Source organism: Erithacus rubecula (assembly GCF_903797595.1).
Source record: "Erithacus rubecula genome assembly, chromosome: 28".
NCBI classification, from domain to species: Eukaryota; Metazoa; Chordata; class Aves; order Passeriformes; family Muscicapidae; genus Erithacus; species Erithacus rubecula.
This window is the reverse complement of record NC_136680.1, coordinates 2,011,305-2,035,932: the sequence shown is the minus strand read 5'-3', so window position 1 is coordinate 2,035,932 and position 24,628 is coordinate 2,011,305. Positions and strand designations below refer to the sequence as shown.

The window sequence follows — 24,628 nt, the reverse complement described above, 5'->3', positions numbered from 1 at the left end:
AAGAACAATCCCAACCCTGCCAGAGTCAGAATCCAAGCTGACACCCGTCAGTCAGGCAGGGTGGTGGCACAGTCCCATTCAATGGTGGCTGCATCCTCCTGCAGGGGCAGATGTGGTTTAGCTGGAGCAGTGCTCCTGGAGAAGGTGCACCTTTCCTCTGAAGGTCCAGGGATGATGTGGAAAGGTCTGGCTTTCCTTTGGGATCCAGTGGAAAGACAGATGACTTGCTGTTCAAAATCTCAGTTTTTCTCTGGGTAGGAAAGGCTTGGCTCCTCCCCTGGCTGAAGCATCTCCCAGTGGGATGATGTAGTTTTATCAGTCATGCACTGGGACTCACTGGCCATGAACAGGAGATATCTCCTGGAGGGAGGATGGGCTGTGGAAAGATAAAGATGATTGCCCAAACTGGTTTAAAGATGGCCCATTAGCAGATAATGTGTGCCAGGAGATCAGGGTAACTGCCACACCCATTTTTAAACAATGGCCCATTAACAGGAGATATCTCCTGGAGGGAGGATGGGCTGTGGGAAGATAAAGATGATTGCCCCAGCTGGTTTAAAGATGGCCCATTAGCAGATAATGTGTGCCAGGAGATCAGGGTCACTGCCACACCCAGTTTTAAACAATGGCCCATTAACAGGAGATATCTCCAACAGAGATTAGAATCACTGCCACACCCAGTTTTAAACAATGGCCCATTAGCAGGAGGTATCTCCGGGAGGGAGGATGGGCTGTGGAAAGGATAAAGATTATTACCCCACCTGTTTTTTCACAGATGGCCCATTAGCAGGAGATATGTCTTGGAGACAGGATGGGCTGTGGGAAAGATAGAGATGATCGCCCCAGCTGATTTAAGGATGGCCCATTAGCAGGAGATATCTCCTGGAAGGAGGATGGGCTGTGAAAAATAAAGATGATTGCCCCAGCTGGTTTAAAGCTGGCCCATTAGCAGATAATATGTGCCAGGAGATCAGGATCACTTCCCCACCTGCTTTAACAGCTGATGACAGAATCCCCATTTCTGGCCACACCAACCCAAAACAAGCCAAAACAACCACACCTCCTCCACAGGTTCCACCGGGGGGACTACACGGTGGAGGTGAGCATCAACGACTACCTGGACATCTACTGCCCTCACTACGAGGAGCCGCTGCCCGAGCGCATGGAGAGGTACATCCTCTACATGGTCAACTACGAGGGCCACGCGTCCTGCGACCACCGGCAGCGCGGCTTCAAGCGCTGGGAGTGCAACCGCCCCGACTCCCCCAACGGGCCCCTCAAGTTCTCCGAGAAGTTCCAGCTCTTCACCCCCTTCTCGCTGGGCTTCGAGTTCAGACCCGGCCATGAGTATTATTATATCTGTGAGTGGGGCTGGGGGTGGGTGTGGGGGTGTGGTGGTGGTGGGTTTGTGGGGTTTTTAGGGAGGAATAGGTGGATTTCAGTGGTTTGGGGTTGTTGGTGGGTCAAGGGTATGAGCTGGGCCTGGGGGTGGAGCTGGGATGCAGCAGGATGGGGTGGAATTCCTTGGGGTGGGGTGCTGTGGGATGGGATTCCATGGGATGGATTTTGTGGGATGGGGTTCCATGGGATGGGATTCTGTGGGATGAGACACTGTGGGATGTGATTTTATGGGATGGGATTCTGTGGGATGGAGTTCTGTAGAATGGGACACTGTGGGATGGATTTTATGGGATAAGATTCCATGGGATGGATTTTGTGGGATGGGGTTCCATGGGATAGAGTTCTATGGGATGGAGTTCTGTAGAATGGGACACTGTGGGATGTGATTCTATGGGATAGGATTCTATGGCATGGAATGCTGTGGGATGTGATTCCATGGGATGGGATGCTGTAGGATGGGATTCCATGGAATGAGATGCTGTGGGATGTGATTCCATGGGATGGGATTTGCTGAGTTGTCGCTGTACAACTTCTTAGGCAAGAGAAGCAAAAGAAGCATTTTATTGAAAAACTGAACCATATTTATAGAGTGGTTCACAAACCTCAAACAGGACAGTTCATTGGACAACAGGAGAAAACATCTCCTGCCATGTACATCACTAAACTGTCCCTCAGCCAACACCAAGTGCTAATTTCTGTTTATTAATTCCTTTCTATTTACAAGAAAGTTATCACCCTGGGAAAGGCTCAGGCTGGAGCTGACAAACTGTCTCAGCCTGGGAAAAAACCTCCCAGCCTGAGAAAGAGAAAAAGAACTCAGAACCTGAGAAAAGCCCTGGCTAAAATCTGCCTGGGCCTTCAGCAGTGTCCACACTAAGTGTCTTGCATATATTCAGGAATGTGGAATGATACACATGATGGTGTTCTATAAAAGGCTAATGGCTTTTCTGTAAGGACAGAAATACAAGTGTAATATTTGTTTGATATTTAGGTGATTTTCTGATGTTAAAATAACAGAACCTGACAAGTCATACACACTGATGTAGTAGGAAAAATCATTTTATCTCTCAGAGCTTATGGTTCCCACTCTAACCTTCAAAATCTAAAAGCTGAATTTCTATTTAGACTATGTATCATTGGTTCAGATTCTGGTTTTGTCACACACATGGTGTTTGCAGCTGTCCAGCTCAGGGCAAACATCCCATGGATGTTTTCTGGGGTTGAGTCATAGCTCTGGGTGTGAGAGTGACCAGGACTGGCCAGAGGCACTGGTCTGATCCCATGGGAATGGCACTGGGAATAGAACTGGACAGTTCTCCCAGGATCTCCTGTGTGTTCCTGTGCCCTCAAAACATTCCCATGCTCTCACATGTCACTTCTATGCTCATTCCTGTCCTCTCACATGTATTTCTATACTGTCACATGTAATTCCTGTGCTCATTCCCATCCTCTCACTTGCAATTCCTGAGCTCTCCCATCTATTCCCATCCTCTCATGTGCATTTCCATGCTCTCACATATAATTCCTGAGCTCTCCCATCTATTCCCATCCTCTCATGTGCATTTCCATGCTCTCACATATAATTCCTGAGCTCTCCCCTCTATTCCCATGCTCTCCTATGTATTTCTGTGCTCTCATGTCATTCCTGTGCTCTCCTATGTATTCCATGCAATTCCCATGGTCTGACATGTAATTCCTGTACTGATTCCCATCCTTTCACATATATTTCCATGCTCTGACGTGTAATTCCTGAGCTCTCCAGTATGTTCCTGTGCTCTCATGTGTGTTCCCATTATCTCACTTTTATTCCTGTGCTCTCCCATGATTTATTGTGCTCTTGTGTGTAATTCCTGAGCTCTCCCATGTATTCCCATGCTCTCACATGTAATTCCTGTGGTCTCCCATCTATTCCCATGCTCTCACATGTAATTCCTATGCTCTCCCATTTATTCCTGAGCTCTCCTAAATATTTCTATGCTCCCATGTAATTCCTGTGCCCTTCCATGTAATTCCCATGTTCTCACATGCTCTCCCATGTAATTCTTGTATTCTCCTCAATCTGGACTCACTTTCTCACCCAAACCTGACCCCTGAGCTGCTCTGGAGGAAACTCCTGTTCTGGCTGCAGGATGAGGGACCCTGGCAGGGAATTCCCACCTCCAGAGCATCCACAGGGGCAGGAGGGGGAGAGAAAGAATAACCCAGGAGGCAGCATGACCCCAACCCTGCTGCCCTCTCCAGAGCCACAGCCACGCTCCTCTGCCTTATCATTCCTCCTCTTTTTCCTAAAGCAGCTGTTTTCAGCCCACTTAATTTGTTCCTTTTATCTATATTAAATTACCATTTCCCCCCCTCTCTCTTCCCCCCCGTAAAATGTCACCGGCGCAATAACTGCGGCCACAACTCTCTCTCTCTCTTCCCCACTAACAACCCCTCCCTCCTCAGCTTTTATTTTATTTTTTTTTTTTATTTTTTAATGTGGTTAGGGAGAGATTACACAGGAGTAAATGGGAAGCTGATCATTGCTAACCCGGTTAGAATTCCCGTCATGCGGAACATTAGAAATTATTCCTCTTTGAGGAGCCGTATTTAGCAGACATGAAAGAAAAGAAATTACCTCCTGCTCCAGCCCACGGGCTGGAATCCATTAACCCACAGGCAGGGGGACACTCTGAGCCTCTGCCAGGGTCAAGGGCATGAGCTGGGCATGGGCAGGGGCTGGGGGGCAGCAGGGTGGGGTGGGAGTGCTTGGGATGGGATTCTGTGGGATGGGTGCTGTGGGGTGGGATCCCTTGGGATGGGTGCTGTGGGATGGAGTTCTATAGAATGGGACACTGGGATCTTAGGGGATAGGATTACATGGGATGGAATTCTGTGGGATGGGTGCTGTGGGGTGGGATTCTGTGGGATAGGATTCCATAGGATGGGATTCTGTGGGGTGGGATTCTGTGGGATGGGATTCCACAGGATGGGATTCTGTGGGATGGGTGCTGTGGGGTGGGATTCTGTGGGATAGGATTCCATAGGATGGGATTCTGTGGGGTGGGATTCTGTGGGATGGGATTCCACAGGATGGGATTCTGTGGGATGGGTGCTGTGGGGTGGGATTCTGTGGGATAGGATTCCATAGGATGGGATTCTGTGGGGTGGGATTCTGTGGAATGGGATTCCTTGGGATGGGTGCTGTGGGGTGGGATTCTGTGGGATAGGATTCCACAGGATGGGATTCTGTGGGATGGGTGCTGTGGGGTGGGAGTCATTGGGATGGGTGCTGTGGGATGGAGTTCTATAGAATGGGACACTGTGGGATGGGATTTTATGGGATAGGATTCCACGGGATGGGATTCTGTGGGATGGGTGCTGTGGGGTGGGATTCTGTGGGATAGGATTCCATAGGATGGGATTCTGTGGGATGGGTGCCGTGGGGTGGGATTCTGTGGGATGGGATCCCTTGGGATGGGTGCTGTGGGATGGAGTTCTATAGAATGGAACACTGGGATCTTATGGGATAGGATTACATGGGATGGGATTCTGTGGGATGGGTGCTGTGGATGTGATTCTATGGGATGGGATTCCATGGGATGGCATTTTGTGGGATGGGATGCTATGGGATAGAGCTCTGTGGGATAGGATTCCATGAGATGGGATGCTGTGGAATGGGATTCTATGGAATAGGATTTTATGGTGTGGAGTTCTATAGAATGGGACACTGTGGGATGGGTGCTGTGGGATGGGATTCTGTGGGATAGGATTCCATGGAATGGAATACTGTAGGATGGGATTTTGTAGGATGGAGTTCTGTGGGATGAAATTCTGTAGAATGGGATGCTGTGGGATGGAATTCCATGGGATAGGATTCCATAGGATGGGATGCTGTAGTGTGCCCACGGTGCCACTCAGCTCAGCACTTTCTCCTTCCCCTCATGGGGTGAAGTTCCAAAAAGGAAAAGAAAATGGGAGGGTAAAAAAAGCCACACCCCATGGAGGGTTGGCAGCAGCTCTGGAGGAGCTGGGATGGAGGAGTTGGGATGCCCACAGTGCCACTCTTTCCTTCCCCCTATGGGGTGAAGTGCCAAAAAGGAAAAGAAAAGGGAAGGGTAAAAAAACCCTTGCTTTAATTAAAAAAAAAAAAAATAGACAGAAAATTAAATCTCTTTTTATATACAAAAAATAATCCCATTTTCTCATCCTGAGAGGATGTACCACCCTGCTAATTGCTGTGATCCCTCCCTTTCTCCCAGTGTTTTTTATTTCATCAGTGCCCTGACCCTGGTTGTGCTGCTGTCCCCACAACCTTTGTCCCCTCTGTCCCTTCTCCCCCCACAGCCGCCTCCCCCCCGAACACGGTGGACAGGCCCTGCCTGAAGCTCAAGGTTTATGTTCGGCCAACAAGTAAGTGGGAGGTTTGGGGGGGTCCCTGGGGGGGTCCCCAAATCTTACCCATGAGTTGGGGGCATGTGGTGACCTTTGGGTACCACCCTAAAGGTGGCAGGGATGGGGACAGTGTCCCTCAGCTCTGCTGGAGCTGTCTCAGCACTGTCCAGACAGAGAGACAGGGATAAAAAAAGAAATGAATAACAACAATCATCCCTGCTCAGTGGCTACTTTTCCAACTGGCATAAATCAGCCATTTAAAAAAACAAATTAATAATTTTCTTCTCCTGTTAATGTGTAATTAGCAAATGGCAGCGGCTCTCCCCGGGGACAGGGGAATGTCACCGGGTAACTGATGGCTCTCACCTCCCTTCCTTTGGTGGCTTTAAAATAAAACCCAGCACAAAAATCTCATCATGTTCCCTTCAGGATGAGGGGGAAAAAAAATCTCTGCCCGTATTATACTTTAGTATTTTAATAATGTTGGGATTTTGTTCTGTCTTGTGGAGGGGAAGGGAAGGGGGAGAGAGGTGGGTGGGCCCTGGGGGGGTCTGGGATGAGTCTGGGAATCTCATCCTGGCACGAGGGACCCTCCAGAACTGGGGGGACAGGGGGATCAGGTGGGTGCAGCTTTGGAGCATCCCCAGGCAGGACCAGACTCTGCTTGTCCTGCCCCCAGGTCCATAAAAATCCATAATTCAGTGACAAACCGGAGCAGGCTGAGCTGGGGGAGTGGCCACGTGGGGTCTGGTGTGTCCTGTGTGTCCCCATGTGTCCCCTGTGTGTCCTATGTGTCCCTTATGTGTCCTTTGTGTGTTTTCATGTGTCCCCCATGTGCCCCCATGTGTCCCCTGTGTGTCCCCATGTGTCCCTTGTGTGTCCCCATGTGTCCCCATGTGTCCCCCCATGTGTCCTTGTGTGTCCCCATGTGTCCCCTGTGTGTCCCATGTGTCGCCCATGTGTCCCCGTGTGTCCCCCGTGTGTCCCTGTGTGTCCCCATGTGTCCCTTATGTGTCCCTTATGTGTCCCTTGTGTGTCCCCATGTGTCCCCTATGTGTTCCCATGTGTTCCCTGTGTGTCCCCATGTGTCCCCTGTGTGTCCCTTGTGTGTCCCCATGTGTCCCCGTCTGTCCCGTGTGTCCCCTATGTGTCCCTGTGTCTTTGTGTGTCCCCATGTGTCCCCTATGTGTCCCCATGTGTCCCCGTGTGTTCCCCGTGTGTCCCCCCCGTGTGCTCCGTGCCGCCCTGGCCGGGACCCCCAGGCTGTCCCGAGCGGGTCCATCCCCCATCAGTGTCACCTTCCTCTGGCACACGGGAGGGGCTCCGGGGCTCCGCAATCCCGGTAAAAGGGCAGGAGCCCCCCTGGGCATTCCCACCCTCGGATGTGTCACCTCCCGGGGGTGGCAGCTGCTCTTTTGGGGAAGCTGGGATTTGGGGAGGGGTCAGTGCCGAGCATCCCCGGCTCACCCTCCCTCCGTTCCTCCTTTGGCACAGACGATTCCCTGTACGAATCCCCGGAGCCCATTTTCACCAGCAACAACTCCTGCTGCAGCCTCAGGGTGCCGCCGGCGGCGCTGGCGGTGGTGCCGGTGGTCTGGACGCTCCTGCTCTCGTAGCACCGACACCGAGCGGCCCCGGGGCGGATCCTGCCCGGCCCCAGCGCCTGGAGGTGCCCGGGGAGGGTCGGTGCTGCCCGCCAGGATCCTGTCACCGCCCGAAGTCCCCGCCCGAAGTCCCCGCTGGCGTGGCTGGGCTGTCCCGGCGGATGGATCCCGGTTTCCATCCCCGCCCTGCAGCTCCGGCTGTCCCGGTGGGGCGTTGCTTTTTACATTTCTAGACCAAATACAGAGTCCTCGTCCGTTTGGGTTTTTTTTGGGTTTTTTTTTGGTTGTTTTTTTTTTTTTTCTTTCTTTTTAAATTTTTTTTTGTGGTTTGTTTTTTTTCAAGAAAAAATATTTTTATTTTTATTTGTTGAGTTGTTCCCATCGGGTCCTCGTCCTGGTGCCAGACTGACCTGCAGGGGCCGGGCTCGGGTCCCCAGGGAGCCCCCATTGTCCCCTCTGTGGGCAGAGCCACCGGACACAGTGATGGTGCCACCGGCTCCGTGGGCATGGACTCCTTCCCAGCCCAGCCACAGGACACCAAGGGGCAGGACCTGCCACCCCCGGGCACCCCCTGCCCCGGGCACGGGGGGTCTGGACAGGCACAGCCCCCTCTGAGCACTGTCCCCTCCATTCTGCCACGGGTGTCACCGTGGATGTCACTGGAGTGGCTCCGTGAGCAGCAAAGGAAACTGGATGCAGCACTGGGGACAGCTGGCATGGGGACACTGGGATGGCCAGCAAGGACAGCACTGGGATGGCCAGCAAGGAGAGCACTGGGATGTCCAGCATGGGGACACTGGGATGTCCAGCAAGGAGAGCACTGGGATGGCCAGCAAGGAGAGCACTGGGATGTCCAGCATGGGGACACTGGAATGTCCAGCATGGGGACACTGGGATGGCCAGCAAGGAGAGCACTGGGATGGCCAGCAAGGAGAGCACTGGGATGTCCAGCATGGGGACACTGGAATGTCCAGCATGGGGACACTGGGATGGCCAGCATGGAGAGCACTGGGATGGCCAGCAAGGAGAACACTGGGATGTCCAGCAAGGAGAACACTGGGATGGCCAGCATGGAGAGCACTGGGATGTCCAGCATGGAGAGCACTGGGATGTCCAGCAAGGAGAACACTGGGATGTCCAGCACACCGAGCACTGAGCATGGCCAGCACTGGGAGAGCAGAGAGTGACCAGCATGGAGAGCACCAGGCATGGGGAGCAGCAGGAATGGCCAGTACCAGCAGCACCGAGTGGCCACCGGCATGGAGAGCACTGGGGACGGCTGGCGCTGAAGACAAACTGGCACTGGGGACACTGGGAATGGCCACTAGGAGCACTGGGAAGGGCCAGCTGCCACTGGGAGCACTGAGGACACCGGGAAGGGCTGGCACTGGGAGCACCAGGAGGGGCTGGCACTGGGAGCACTGGGAAGGGCTGGCACTGGGAGCACTGGGAATGGCTGGCACTGCCAGTGGCTGGCACTGGGAGAACCAGGAGGGGTTGGCACTGGGAGCACTGGGAATGGCTGGCACTGCCAGTGGCTGGCACTGGGAGCACTGGGAAGGCTGACACTGGGAGCACTGGGAATGGCTGGCACTGCCAGTGGCTGGCACTGGGAGAACCAGGAGGGGCTGGCACTGGGAGCACTGGGAAGGCTGGCACTGGGAGCACTGGGAGTGGCTGGCACTGCCAGTGGCTGGCACTGGGAGCACTGGGAATGGCTGGCACTGCCAGTGGCTGGCACTGGGAGCACTGGGAGCGGCTGGCACTGCCAGTGCCTGGCACTGGGAGCACTGGGAATGGCTGGCACTGCCAGTGGCTGGCACTGGGAGCACTGGGAGCGCTGGGAGCCGGCAGGCCGGGCTCACCCAGCCAGGGGCATCGCTCCGAGGGCGTTTGGCTGGCACCAGGGCAGGACAGTTTGTGCCATGGATTTTCCTCCTCTGCCCTGCTCCGTGTCCCCCCAACCTTTGGGGGTACAGGAGCCCCCTTGGGGGGCTGGCAGGCTCGTGCCTCACTTTCCTGGTGCTCCCCCATTGTCCCCCAACATTCCAGGGCTGGGCTTGGGGATTTTTTCCCTTTTCCTTTGCATTAATAAGTGACCCCTCCCCTCCAAAACCTGACTCCGAGGTTGGCCCTGACCCCAGGGGTGGCAGATCCCCAGGGAGGGGTCACCCTGCAGCCCCAGGGTCTGACCCCTCCTCGCCTTAAATCTGGGGCTGTCCCACCTGGGGGGGGTCCTGTGCCCATCCTGCAGAACCCAGGGGTGCTGGTGGTCCCAGAGATGGGCTCAGACCTGGCTGGAGCCCCCCGAATTCTGAGCAGATCCCGGCCCTTCCCACAGTGGGGGCCAGGGGGGCTCTGTCCCTGTACATACAGCGCTATACTGTGAGCGTTTTTTTTTATGTATTGTTGAGAATGGATTTTATGGAAGGGTTTATCTTATTTTTATTTTATTTTTATTTTTTAGACTAGGAAGCTGGAATCTTGCAATAAGCTCATCTCCACCATCCAAAAAAAAAAAAAAAAAAAAAACCCACCAAAAAACCGGAAAAAAAAAATAAAAAAAAAAAAAAAAAAAAAAAAAAAAAAAACTAAAAAAAAAAAACCCACCCCATAATTAAAAAAAAAAAAAAAAAAAAAAATTGCATTCCCTGCCGTCCCTGTCCCGTGTGTCCAGACCAGGTCGTGGTTCCTGAAGGTGACAAAAGAATTGTGTTTATGGGGTGGGGGGGATGCAGGGGGCACCAGCTGGGCTCCACCACGGAGCCAGCAGCACCCGCCTGGCCTTCGGTCTGTGTTTTATATATATATAGATTATATATATAAATATCTATATTGTGTACAGCGACTGTGGGAGAGTGGAAGGACGGAGGCAGTGCTGGGGGAGGGCTGGGGGTCCCCTGGAGCAGCCCCCCCTGCCCTCAGTGCTGTCCCCCCCCCCGTGCTGGTCCCTGTCGCTCCTCGCTCCGTCCTTCGACATTTCCGCTTTCGTCCTCGACGTCGTGCTGATGGTAACCGGATCTCTCACCCCCCATTTGGATTCTGTATTTTTTTATAATAAAATGCAAATAAATGTCGTGTGAGGCCCTTGCTTTGAGGAATCAATTTTCCCTCTCCGTGCGGATCTGTGTCACCTCTGGGGGTGTCCAGTGTTGTGTCCCCAAAAGGGCTCAAGGGGATTCATCTTTGCTCCTTGTGCAGCCTCTGGGGGTGTCCAGGGTTGTGTCCCCAAAAGGCTTTGGCCTCATGAGTCCATCTTTGCTCCTTGTGCAGCCTCTGGGGGTGTCCAGTGTTGTCTCCCAAATGGGCTCCAGGGGGTTCATCCCTGCTCCCTGTTCAGCCCCATGTCCCTCTGGGGGTGTCCAGGGTTGTGTCCCCAAAAGGTTCCAGGGGATTCATCCCTGCTCCTTGTGCAGCCTCTGAGGGTGTCCAGGGTTGTGTCCCCAAAAGGCTCCAGCTCCAGGGGTCCATCCTTGCCCCCTGATCAGCCCCATGTCCCTCTGGGGGTGTCCAATGTTGTGTCCCCAAAAGATCTCAAGGGGGTTCATCCCTGCTCCTTGTGCAGCCTCTGGGAGTGTCCAGGGCTGTGTCCCCAAAAGGGCTCCAGGGGTTCATCCCTGCTCCCTGTAGAGCCCCATGTCCCCTCTGGGTCTGTCCAGGGTTGTGTCCCCAAAAGGCTCCAGGGGATTCATCCTTGCTCCTTGTGCAGCCTCGGGATGTCCAGGGTTGTGTCCCCAAAAATCTCCAGCCCCAAGGTCCATCCTTGCTCCCTGTTCAGCCCTTTCCCTTGGGCTCTGCAGCCAGACCTCTCTGCTGGGTGGTGTGTTAATTACGGGAAGAACTTAATTACCCTGTTAATTAATAATAATGGATATTAAATTAATTAATATGCAATTGTTGATAGTACTTAATTATAGGAGGCGAGGCTGCCTGGCGGGTGGGCACTCAGGGCTGGCAGCTCCTGCTGCTGCCTCAGTTTCTCTAACAATCAGTCACCCACAGGTGACATCCAGGCCACCAAAGCCAGGACAGGCTGCTCTGAGGTGACACCATGAGCATCCTCTGCTCTTTTTTTCCCTAAATCCTAAACTTTTTTGGAACAGCCCTTGCTCCTTCCCTGGCTTTTCATGCCTATTCCAGCATAATTAGCAGCAATAGGAACAACCCGCTGGTAATTAATTGAGGCTCCCACAGCTGATCCGAGCTCTGAAGTTTTGCCACCAGAGGGTGAAAGACTAATTTTGCTTTTTAATAAGGGCCATATGTGTGCCAGGAGCGGGAGCCATGCCACCCACTGCTGCTGGGGACGTGGGTGCCACCTCCAGCTCCGTCACAGGGAACCACCAGTGAAAGAGCCTGCCAGGGATTGACCAAAAAAAAAAAAAAAGTCAAATTTTAGAATTTTTAGACCCACTCAGGAGGTTTTCTGAGATGTGGTTCATGATTTTTTTAATGCTGGGAGTTGGAAATAGGGAGGTAAAAATAGCGAGGCTGAGATGGATCATCGTTAGTAATTAATGAATGGAGTCGTGGGGCTTTAGGGCCTGAGTGGGATCATTTAGAGACTGTCTCTGGTACAGAGACATGGAGGTTTGATGTGAGGAGTGGTGGTGATGGAGAGCTGGGCTGGGCCTGGGTGCTGCATGTGCTGGATGCTGTTGGGCTGTGGGATCCCCACATGAGTGGAGCAGGGTGATTCCAGTGGATAATTTGGATAATTGGGGTTGATTCCATGGGGTCAGGCTGGGAGGTGCCATCCTGCTCCAGAGCAAAGGCACCCCAGGGATCCTGAGCCCCCGAGGTGATCCTGGACTGCAGCATTCTGAGATCTCCACTCCTGCTGCTCCTTCCTTCCTTTCAGCATTTCACCATTAATTTTTTTTTTTTTTTTTTTTCCATGTAACCCCCTGGAGGCAGTGGGTGCTCCATGCTCTGCTGACCCGTGCAATGTCCCACCTGGTGCCACATTCCAGCTGTCGAGGGCACAGGGGGTGCAGCTCCCCCAGTCTGGGTGTGGTGGTCTGAGTTTGCACCATGAGGAGGCTCAGGGTGGTCCCCAGACCCCTCCCTCCCCTGCTCCTCACTCCAGGGACATTCAGCCAGGCAGGTCCCATCCCTGCCTGGGTTTCCAGAGGGATTTTCCCACTCTGTGCCTCAGAGGTGGCTGTTTCAGCAGGGATGCCACTGTGGGCAGCCACGGCCACTGTGTGCCAGGGGAAGGTTCACCACGAGGCTGAGCCCTGCCCAGGCTGAGCAGAGCAGGGAGCTGGGAACATCCTGGGATAAAAATCCATTTTTCTCCTGCATCAGTTTACTCAATTGAAATGAATTCCCAGTGGCCAGGTTGTGGGGTACCCCATGGTGCTGTGCCTCCTCGGGGACTGGGGGGTGCTGCAGGGCTCAGGCTCTGGATGGAGGTGGCACAGTGGCCACTGAGATTGTCACAATGGCCACCGAGATTGGCAGACCCAGCTCTCAGGGGATGCGGGATGTCCCTCCTGCCCGGATCCAGCTCACAAGGGCTCGGGATGTCCCCATGCCCCGGATCCAGCACTCAGGGGATGCGGGATGTCCCCCCTGCCCCGGATCCAGCACTCAGGGGATGCGGGATGTCCCTCCTGTCCCCGGTCCAGCTCTCAGGGGATGCGGGATGTCCCTCCTGTCCCCGGTCCAGCTCTCAGGGGATGCGGGATGTCCCTCCTGCCCTGGATCCAGCACTCAGGGGATGCGGGATGTCCCTCCTGCACCTTAACCAGCACTCGGGGGGTTCGGGATGTCCCTTTTGTCCCGGATCCAGCACTCAGGGGATGCGGGATGTCCCTTTTGTTCCGGATCCAGCACTCAGGGGATGCGGGATGTCCCTCCCGCCCCGGATCCAGCTCGCAGGAGGTGCGGGATGTCCCTCCTACCCGGATCCAGCACTCAGGGGATGCGGGATGTCCCTCCCGCCCCGTTGTCCTCCCCGGCTGTCACCGCCCGCCCGGCCATCCCTCTCCTCCCACCCTTATCTCCTGATAGCTACAAGCTGTACAAGCAGGAGCGCTGCTGGAACAAGCTGCCAGCTGCGGAGCACCTGGAGAATCCCGGAGCGGGGGATGATTTATGGAAACAGAGCGGGGAGGAGAGGAGAGGAGACAGCAACCGCTGCCTCCGGCGGGACGGGATGCGGGGGGCTGGTGCGGGAGCGGGTCAGGGACCCCCGGCCCTTTGTGGCCATAGGTTTGCAGAAGCTGGCCCAGCCGGGTGTGCAATTATGCTCAGCCCCCCGCGCAGGAAATGGAACTTTTCAGGCCTCTGGACATTTCGTTTTGTTTAACTGTTAATTTCCTCCACGCTGGGGGGAGGAGGGGGCGAGAGGGGAGGGAGGCGAAGGGGTGGGAGGGGGCTGCTGCAGCTCCCCGTCCGTGGAGGAATCCTGGGAATCATCGAATCAGCAAATCCCAGAATGGTTTGGGTGGGCAGGGATATTAAAGTTCATTTCATTGCACCGCTGCCCTGGGCAAGGACTGTCCCAGGGACACCTCCCACCGTCCCGGGCTGCTCCAAGCCCCGTCCATCCTGGCCTTGGGCACTTCCAGGGATGGAGCAGCCTCAACTTCTCTGGGAAATCCATTCCAGTGCCTCACCGCCCTCGCAGGGAAGTATTTCTTCCCAGTATCCCATGGATGTGATGCGTGAGGACACCTCCCTCGGTGGGTCACTGCCTCTCACCCACCCCCAGACCACCTTCCCTGCGCCTTTGCCCCCCTTCCCAGCCCAGTTTGGCTGGCGACAGACACGGACCTGGTGGCGACCGCCGGCATCGCCGCCCCCGAGCTTTGCCGGGGAGCGATTTCTCCCCCAGGCACGGAGCGAGCATCCATTCCCCTCGGAGCTCCTCTCTCGCAAGGTAACCGGCATTATATCCGGACCAATTGCTCCAGCATGATCCTCCTGAATGTTGCACAGCATGTACACGGCGTCTTATGGAAAATACATGCCCCTGGGTGAGCCTTTTAATAGCGCCGGCTCCTGCCCGGGGGGCGGGGGGGCCGCGCTCTGCCACGGCGCTGCCAAGGAATGATTGAAAAGTTGGGGCTCGCCGTAGGAAACCCCCCGCTGCGGGGAACAACGTGTTTTCATTCCCCTGCCAGGTAACAAATGAAAAGAATTGCGATGAATGCTAATGGAGAGGGGAGCAGGACGCTGCGGAGGATGCCGGGGCTGAAGGTGGGGATGAGGTGGGCAGGGATGGGGGGATCCAGCCTCGGGAATGCGGGAGATGCTGGAGAACCCCGAGTTTGCAGGTTGGAGCTGGTGGAAAACATTCCCTGGCAGGGGGCAGGTGGGTGCTGCAGGGAGGATGCTCTGGGGCCAAAATCACTTCTTTATGCAACAAAATGCAGCTAAGGGGGTGTGTTGGTGTCAGAAATCCCCCCCTGGTGAGCTCCTGTCCTTGCGGCCATCCCGGCTTTGCAGGTTTGAGCTTGTCCTGCCATGGGTGCACCTTCCTGGCACGGCGCTGGTGGGCGATACGGGGAGGATGCTCTGATGCTGCAACAAAATAATTAATTTTAGCAACAAAACGCAGCTGAGGGAACACATAAATCCCCAAAATTCTCCTTGTGGGATCTCCCATCCCGGTGACAACCCGGGTTTTGCAGGTTGGAGCTGGTCCTGCCATGGGTGCACCGCCCTGGTTTAGGGCTGGTGGGCGCTACGGGAAGGATGCTCTACTGCTGCACCAAAATCACTTCTTTTTACAGCTAAGGGAACACATAAACCCCCAAAATTCCCCTTGAGGGATCTCCCATCCCTGTGAGGACCCGGGTTTTGCAGGTTGGAGCTGGTCACCCCATGGCAAACACACCTGGCACGGGGCTGGTGGGCGCTGCGGGGAGGATGCTCTGCTGCTGCACCAAAATCACTTCTTTTTACAGCAAAACGCAGATGGGGGAAGACATAAATCCCCGAAATTCCCAACTTTCAGCCCCAAGGAGCCTGTCCCCGTGTCACAGCCGAGGTGCCATTGAAACGGCGAAGGGCTGAGCTGTTTGTCACCAGAGCCGGGTTGGGAAGCGGGAGGGTAAACACGGATGAACAGCCTTCACCCGCTCCAGTAAATATTTTATATCCCACACCAAGAAAAGACACTCCTATTTAAATGATTTATCAAGGAAGATCATGTAGAGGTTTCCATAAAATATGTAGGGCTCCTAATCCCGACATCATCAAGCCAAGAGGACCGGAATCATTTATTACCTTCCCAACAGCCGCGCGGCTGCGGGGACGCGACTGACAAATAAAAGTGTGTTTACAGCTTTTGGGCTCCTCTGGGGAGAGGTAAATCACGGCGGGGGTGGGAAGGGGAAAAGGAGCCGGAAATTAAGCGGCAATTCCTGTCCGTCAGGGCGGTGCGGGGCGGGGGATGCCCGACCCGGAGCGTCCCGGTGTCCCCCGGTGTCCCCATCGCGGTGCCGCGTTCTCCGGTGAGATTTCTGCGGTGGGTATTGAGTGTAACCTCTCTGGGATGCCCAGATGTGGGCAGATATTGGTGCACGGCGAGTCTGTGATGGGATGGGACCTGCAGGGATGTCACACATTTCACCGTGGGACTGCGGTTGATCCCACATTTCTAGTTGGGATCCTGGGGATGGACACGAGGCACAAACACCTCTGGGATGCCCAGATGTGCCCAGATGTCCTGCAGGTCGCAGCTGGACCGGGATCAGCCATCTGGGATGGGTTTTTCGTGGGCATCAGCAGAATCAGGATCCCACAGGGATCGGCCTCTTTCCCCTCGGAGCTGGCACCCACCCCCACGCTCCCACTCTCCTCTTCCAGCACTGCAACTTTGGATCCTTTTATTGAGAATTCCCCGCACCCACATCCTGTACCACTCCATGGTCCCATCAGTGCATCCTTTCGGGTCCATTTATTGAGAATTCCCCGCATCTCTCCAACATTTTAGGTGTATTTTAGGGGGGATTTCCCCCCATCCTCTACCACTCGATGATCTCATCTCCCCATCCTTTTTTACCCATTTATCGAGTCTTTCCCCCCATTTCCCCAACATTTTAGGTCCATTTACAGGGGATTTTCCTCCACCCTCTTCCACTCAATGATCTCATCACCACATCCTTTTGGGTCCATTTATTGAAGATCTCACAAACCTTTTGCACCCATTTATTGATGATTTCCCCCCCACCCTCTGCTACTTGATGATCTCGTCTCCCCACCCTTTTTCACCCATTTATGGAGGCTTTTCCCCCATCTCCCCAACCTTTTCCACCCATTTATTGATGATTTCCCCTCATCCTCCACCACTCCATCATGTCATCCTTTCCCACCCATTTATTGAAGATTTACCCCTATGTCCCAACCTTTTGCACCCATTTATCTCTGGTTATCCCCCCCATCCTCTGCCACCCACCCTCTCCCCGCATCTTTTGGCTCCAGTACCGACTTTTTCCCCCCGTTCAGTGGCACCACGTCCCCACCGGGTCCCGGGGCACCCCGAGCCGGGCTCTGGCAGCAGCGGCGATTTGGCCGATTTGGCATTCAGCGGCGGGAGCGCAGCCGTGGGGCCGGCGCCGCGTTATTAAGGGATTAGCAGGTTGTCTTGGCGCTCAATTGTAGATAAGTGCCGCGGTTTGTATTATCTTTTCACGCTGCACCGCGAAGGATGACAAAGAGACAACATGGGTGTCATGGCCTTCAGCATATCATTAAGGGTAATTTGTCTTGCGGGGAGGGGGAGGCGAAGGGAGAGGGAAGGAGAGGAGGCGAGGGAGGACAGGGAAAGGCAGCCTGGGAGGAGAGAGGGGATTAAAAACTAAGAGAGGAGATTAGGAATGAAATGGGAACTGTATGGAGAGTCAGCCAGGCGGGGAGAGGCCGTGGCCGGGAAGGGGAGGGCCGGGAGGGGCGAGGGGGTCACCCTGGGACCGGCTCCGGTCCAGGAAAAAAACGGGGCTGGGGTAGACGGGGCAGGATGGGGTGGGGGCTGCACAGACCCTCCCTTTTGTCGTGCCCAGAAGAGCCGCAATCCCTGCCCAGCCTCTGTCATGAACATTAATTTATAGTGAGGAGACGGCTCCAGCTGGGTGCCCCGGGAAGCGGACACACCCCGGGGAATCCGGGGAATCCAGGGAATCCACCCCCCCTCCATCACTGACTGACCAGAGCAACAGCCCTGGAGCTTCGGGGGTCTGGGGTCACCGCGGGGGGTTGGGGAGGGGTCGGGGCACGGTGGCAGCTCCTCGGTGTCACCTGCTCCTTGTGCCACCGCACTCCTCGGTGTAACCCTGTTGTAACCCCGCTACTCGCAGCCTCCTCATGTCCCTGTGCCCCGCGGCAGCAGCTGCTCCCCCCTCGCGGAGCTCCAGAAGGGAAAGAAGTAAAAGGAGGAGTAGCAAGGGGAATTCTGGAGGCCCCGGGCTGGATTCGCTCCACCGGTCAATCAATCAATCAAATCAATCAATCAATCAATCCATGAGGAGCATCGGCATGGGGATCGATCAGTCGGGGAGATGGGAATGGGAATAATGGGAATGGAAATGGGAATGGGAATGATGGGAACGGGAAAGGGAACGGGAACGGGAGTGGGAATGGGAATAATGGGAATGGGAACGGGAGTGGGAATGGGAATGATGGGAATGGGGGTGGAAATAGGAATGGGAATGGGAATGATGGGAATGGGGGTGGAAATAGGAATGAGAATGGGAATGGGAATGGGAATGGGAATGGGAACAGGAATGGGAATGGAAGTGGGAGTGGGAGTGGGAGTGGGAGTGGGAATGGACACAGCCAGGCGGAACCGCCCCGGGCACGGTCACTGCCAGCCGAGCTGGTTTGCGGCAGGAGAAGCTGCGGCCGCAGCTCCCGCTCACCCCGCGCCCCTTCCCGAAGAACTCGGGGTGCGCAAATCCCCGCGGGGCGCAGCTGGAGCCGGAGGGACGCAGCCGTTCCAGGGACACCTGGACACCTCTGTGATCGCCCAGGTGCCTCCGCCGTGCCCCGACCTCTCCCTCCTCCGCAGGGACCGAGTCTCCGGGGGCTGGGGACGGGGATCCTCCCGCACCCCCTCCCTCCCCTCCCCTTCTGATAATCCTATTTTTGAACCAGGGGATTAGGATCAATACTTCACTCCTAATGCTGTGGTAATACAGTGTTACACCGCCAGCGCCAGTTCCCTGCTGAAACACTTAAGGTAGTTTAAACCCATTTGTGCCGGGGAGTGCCGTGAATCCACAACGAGCTCCTCGCCCGGCCGAGCCGAGCCGGGTGCCAGCCTGGGGCTGCCCGCACGGAGCTGCCCGTGACCAGCCCTGGCTGCTCCTGGTGGCCCAGGGGGGCTTCTAGACCCCAAAAAGGTCACCGCGGGCAGGGGTCGTGGTCACCGGGGCAGCCGCTGTGCCACTCGCAGCCGGGCGGGGACGTGTGGGCAGAGGATGCTCTGGTGGTACTGGGGGTGCTGCTGATCCCAATGTGTCTCCTGCAGGGTTCTCTCGAGCCCTGGTGGCTCCCCAAATTCTGAGTGTGCCCCCAGCTCTGCCCTAGGCTCTGGGTGTCCCCAGCTCCGCGTTCTCCCAGCTCTGGGTGTCCCCAGCTCTGTCCCCCCAGCAGCCTCTCGCTGGCCCTGGGGCCGAGTGATCCTGTCCATTCTTTGCTCCAAATTGGCCGAGGGGTTTGAGCAGCTCCCGGGGAACAGAAACCAAAACATTTTCATCCCGCGCTAATTCATAATTAGCTCCGTTTTTATTAGGTGCTAATGGAGAGCGGGGATTTGGGATGCCTGGCACAGCTCGGAAATGCTGATTCACCCAGAGACCTCCCTTTTCTCAGGCCAGAGTCTGCTCGAGGCAGCTCCTGGTCAAAAAAATCCCAGCCCAGCAAACTCCAGGAATATCTCGGGAGCTGAGAGATGGTTCCACGAACACCATCCTAGGCACAGAGTGGGATCTGTCCTCCCCCCAAAACTCTGGGGACCCCTGACCCCATCCTGAAGTTCCTCACAGGGTCCTTCCCTCCTCTGTTTCCCAGGAATGGGATGCTCCTGACGTGTGGGATAAACTGGTCCCACCCCTCACACCGGGGAAGATCCAGATCCAGCACCCCTGCTCTGGGTACTTTTCAATTAAAACCAAAATACCCCCTAATAACCCACAGAGGGGTTTTTATTTCCTTCCCTTCTTTAATTTTTTTAATTTTTTAAAAATAAATCTATTATGAGAAGCTTAGAGATGGATGTAAAACCGGCGAGGGACGATTTGAGGATTAGGGATCGGCGCGTCCTGGTGTGACGAGCAAAGCAAGGACAATCCTGATGGGGCTGGGATCAGGGTGGGGAAGGGACACTGAGCCCAGCCAGGCCGGGAAGGGGGAAAAAAACCAGAATATAGGGCCGGGAAAAGAACTCTGGAGCTAGGAAGGGATTACTGCATCCAGCGGAGCAGGAGGGGTCCCAACCCACGGCTCGGGAAGCAGCAGCGAGATCCCAAATCGGGACCCCCTGCGCTGCTCCCGCCCCCCGCATCCCGTTTAGCATAAAAGTCATTTTGGTCGGGGACCCCCGGCTGCTGCTCCCTCATTCCCAGGCACCGGGGCCCCCGCGGGATCGCTGCGCGGGGCGAGCAGCGTTTACCCCCCCCCGCCAAGGGGAATTGGCTGCTTCGCCGTTTCCCTGACCCCAAAAAAGACAATGAAATCGTGCACGAAACCAATAGATTTTAGCCACAGGCCTGCGGAGAGGCGAGAGGAATAAAATACAGATGGAGCCTCGTGCGGCGGGGATGGGAATGGATTCCGAGCGGGAGGCGGGACGTGCCGGGGCTGCCCGGGGTCGGGATGGGGTGACCCCCCCCCCAAAATCCTCACAGCAACGCTTTGGGTGGCTTTTGGCGCCCAATTCTGCATTTCCTGGGGAAAAAAAAAAAAGAAAAAAAAATCCCTAATTTCTGCCCCGGCTGCTGTGCCCAACCTGAGTTTAGGAGTTGTGTTTTTCCACCGGGTTCTGAGCAAAATCTTCTGCCGGGTTTTGGAGCTGGGGTGGGACGGGATTGGGGACACGGGGACACCCAGAGCATCCCGGGATGGCTCATCCCGTATCCCCGCGGAGCCGGAGCCCGCAGAGGCTGCTCATCCTCCTGCCTTAACGCACCACCTCTATTTATTCTGCTCCTGTAACTGTAAAATTGATTTTCTTGCAACAAGCCGCTCGTCTTTCACCACCCAACGCACCCAAACGCTCCGACATAAGACACTGGCAATTTTTAATTAGTTTCCTTTCTCCCTCCTTCCTCCCCGAGCAGGCAAGTGGAACTGGAACAGGGCAGCCCGGAAAGGAGCGAGATCCAGAGGTGACAAAAGCACTTTTTATCCTTGATATGATTATTAATAATACACTCGTTTACCTAACGAGGCGGGAGCGCGGAGGGGGCTGGAGCAGGGAGGTGATTAGCGCTTCTTTCACCTGAGGGGATGCAGGAGCAGCTCGAACCACTGGAATCTTTAAATATTGTCTTGGAGCAGCTCAGGGGTGCAGATTCCCCCTCCCCACAAACCCTCCCGGACCCCCAGCCCAGCGCTGGTTCTGCTGGTGGCTTTGCTGGCACAGTGTGGTGGGTGCTGCCCACGTCCCCCAAATCGGGGGTGGAATTTGTCAGGACCCCCCCCCAAAACTCCCACCTGGGTGAGCACAGCCCAGGATTGTGGACGCTGCTGAAGGCCCAGGCAGATTTTAACCAGGCCTTTTTTCAGGTTCTGAGTTCTTTTTCTCAGGCTGGGAGGTTTTTTCCCAGGCTGAGAAAGTTTCTCAGCTCTGGTTTGAGCCTTTCCCAGGGTGATAAATTTCTTCTAAATAGGAAGGAATTAATAAACAGAAATTAGCACTTGGTGTTGACTGGGGGACAGTTTTGTGATGTATATGGCAGGAGATGTTTTCTCCTATTGTTCAATGAATTACTGCCCCGTTTAAGGCTTGCAAACCACTCTATAAATATGATTCAGTTTTTCAATAAAATGCTTCTTTTGCTTCTCTTGCCTAAAAAGTCTTTAGTCGTTATTATTTGCAACAGAGGATTAACTGGAAAACTCACAGGGCTCATTACACCCCTCTGATAACGAGCCTGGAGTAATTAAAACCTCACTGCGTGGGCTGGGGGAGCCCCTCTGCTCTGCCAGGCTCCCCCTGCCCCTCCAGCCCCACAGGGGATGTTAAACCCCCCCAATTTGGGGGTCCCATACCCTGTGCTGAGTTGCAGGGAGGTGCCACGTGTCCCCTGTCACCAAGACCCTGGCCGGAGGTCACAGCCCCGTGTCCCTCCTGGGTGGCAGAGGTGACCAGAGCCCGAGCACCCCGCTGTGGGAAGGGTCCCCGGGAGCAGGGAAAGGGCAGAGGGGCTGCACCGAGGGACTGAAGCCCCTCTGCCCCCAGCAGCAGCGCAGGGGACGCGTGTGCGCCCCGAGGGGCCGCCCGGGAAAAGTTACTGGGATGGGGAGGGGAGGGAACGGGAGAATGAAAGGGAAAAAAAAAAAAAAAAAAGAAAGAAAAAACGGAAAAAAGGGCAGGAAAGTCCTGCGGCCTTTTGCCTTGTCAGTTCTCCGTCTGCTGTCACTCAGCCGCCGAATTCTCCTTCAAGTTGTCATAGCGAGGCTGGCGGGGATTATGCCGCGGCTCTGTCCAGAATTGATTCATGTGGAACGCGTGCTTGACGGGCGGAACCGCTGGTGTGAGCGGGAGCCGCTGAGACCCCCGATTTTCCCACCTTCCTCACACAATCTGGTATTGTTTGGCCGCAGCCTTAGTGATCCCTGCGCCGGGGCTGTGACTGACACAGCTTTGAGGCTCTAAGGCGTATTTTGAATTTCTAAAACCTCTCAGGAAGTCCCCGGGGTGCCTTCTGCCATTGTCTTGTTTCTCCTTTCGCCTTTTTCCCTTTCCACCCCGAACCCCTCCTGCATCCCCCCACCGCCTCCTCCCCCTTTTTTTTTTTTTTTTTGCCCCTTCCTCCCCCTAATTCCAGCCCCTCAATCCCTGACACAGCCCGGGTTTTTTTCCCCTTTCCTCCCGTGTTTATACTCTGACTCTCTCCAGAGCTGCTCAGCCACTTCGCAAACACGATTAAAAAAAAAATAAATTAAATAAAACAGAGAAAAACTAAATAAAGCTCTAAAAGTTCCCAAATCCTTGATCCACCGCAGAGAAGAGGAGCTTTACTTGTTTGCTTTTAATCAGCTGACACAAACCCCGGGATGTGTCGAAAAATAATAATAGTAGAAATAAATCTTCTGCAGAGTCATAATAGCAATAAATCTTTCACCTAATCTTAATAGAAATAAATCTTTTACTTAATCTTAATAGGAATAAAGCTCTCAGCTAATCTGAGAATCTGGACACAAGCTAATCGTGCTTGTGTCCATCCCACTGCTCGAGCTGCTCCGTGCCCATCCATCCCATCCATCCCTGCTGGGGTCACTCAGAGTGACCATCCCATAGGATCTGGATGAGGAATTTCCCTCTGGACAGAGTTTTCCCACCCAAGAAGAGCAGAGCCCTCGTGCCCCTCCTGGGGCTGGGCTGTTCCTGGTGCAGGGTCCTATCCCTGTCACGTCCCCCGACCCCTCCGGGCTCAACACTTTATAACCATTTCCCATTTCCAGTCTTAATCTTATAAGAATGAATTGAGAATGACCAGTGTAAATACACAGGTGCCACTGGGAGCAGAAACCACTCTTTAATCTCGGATATGAAAACAATTCCCTGCTCCTCGTGCTGGCAATCAGCGAGTGCCATCAGCGCCGAGCTCTCCCCGGGAACACCAGAGCTTATAAATATGAATTAGTGCAGAGAAAATCTACTCTCTTACCTAAAGCTAAATGTTATCTGGGTCCCTTTCCAGCAGTGGCTGACATTTCCAGAGTGCTTTTAGTCACATCTGCGGGAAGACAACTCATTTCTTGTCTTAAAAAAAAAAAAAAAAAGAAGAAGAAGAAGAAGGAAGAGAAGGTGAAAGGGAAGAGGGAGGAAGTGAGTGGAGGAGGATGCAGGGAGATGCTGGGAAAGAGGGAATGCTGGATGGCTGAGTGCTCTCAGGAGAGGGGAAATGCTGGGGGAGCTCTGGGTTGGCTCCTTGAGGCCACTGGGATGAGGATGGAGAGGCTGGGGAAGCCAAAACCCAGAGGAGGTGGCAAAAGGTGGCTCTTGGGTGCACCTGAGAGAGGCCTCAAGGTGTGGGTGCTCCTGGCTGAGCAGCTCTGGGGTGGCTCAGAGTGTCCCCCCCACTTTTCTAGGGTCTTATTTGGGATGGGACAGGAGGATTGGGGTCCCCACACAGCCCCAGTGCCATAGGAACAGTGAATCCCATGGGATCAGTGCCACAACCCTGGCACAGAGTCCCTTGGGCTGTCCTGGGTGAGAGGAGAGTGGGAGGGGTCCCACAGGGATCCTCTTCCCAAAATCCTGGTGATCCATGGCCAGTGGGGGTCCCACAGCAGCAGGGGCTGACCCCAGAGGAGGAATCAGTGCCAGGAACATCCCTGGGGACACCTGGAAAATGGGAAGGGTCAGCACCCACAGTCAAGGCCCTGCCAGAGCTGGGGAAACTGAGGCACAGCGTGGGAACTGCTCCCAAAGCTCTGTTGAGGAGATCTCCATGGAAAGAGAGGAGACTGGGGGGCAAGGAGGGGTCCTGGGGGTCCCCAGCAGCAGGAGCCTGACCCAGACCCTGGTGGGCTCCAGCAGCATCCCAGCCTCCAGCACCTCCCCTGCCTCTGCCTCGAGAGACCCCAGAAAAGCTCTAAATCCCTCAGAAAACCTCCAGATCCCCCCAAAAACCTCCAGATCCCCCCAAAACCTCCAGATCCCCCCAAAAAACCATCGATGGGGCAGGAACCCCAAACCCCCTCCCCGTGCCCGGCTGCGGGGCCGCTCTCCCCGCAAACTGGGAAGGCTCCAGAGCCCGGCTCGGCTCTAATGGGATGCTTAAGCCGCCTTTTAGGTTTTTAATGAGCGGATCCCGGCAGGAATGCTAAACACGGGCAGGTACAGCCCTGCCTCGCCGGCAGCCGCTCGTGTTCCCGTGTCCTTGTCTGGCTCAAGTGAGCTCTGACCTCATTTGCTTCGCGCCGTTCAATTAACGAGGCGAGCGGCGCTGGGGGGAACGGGGGATGCCGGGGGGGGGGGGGGTCACCCCATGTATTAATTTCCATTTTATGTTCCAAACAATTGAGCAGCGCACGGAGGCGGCCGGTCCCTCGCGGGGCCGTTC

General features: G+C 55.0%; 1 protein-coding gene across 1 annotated transcript in view; it reads left to right on the top strand.

The window, feature by feature from the left end:
- Positions 1-7,637, top strand: part of EFNA2 (ephrin A2) — a 43,660-nt gene extending 36,023 nt beyond the window's left edge. Inside the window, exons 2-4 of the mRNA XM_079328481.1 lie at positions 1,072-1,361; positions 5,728-5,793; positions 7,270-7,637. Of these exons, the coding sequence (XP_079184607.1) occupies positions 1,072-1,361; positions 5,728-5,793; positions 7,270-7,391 (478 nt within the window). The 3' untranslated portion in view covers positions 7,392-7,637. The remainder of the gene's footprint in view (positions 1-1,071; positions 1,362-5,727; positions 5,794-7,269) is intronic.
- The last annotated feature ends 16,991 nt before the right edge of the window (positions 7,638-24,628 follow it).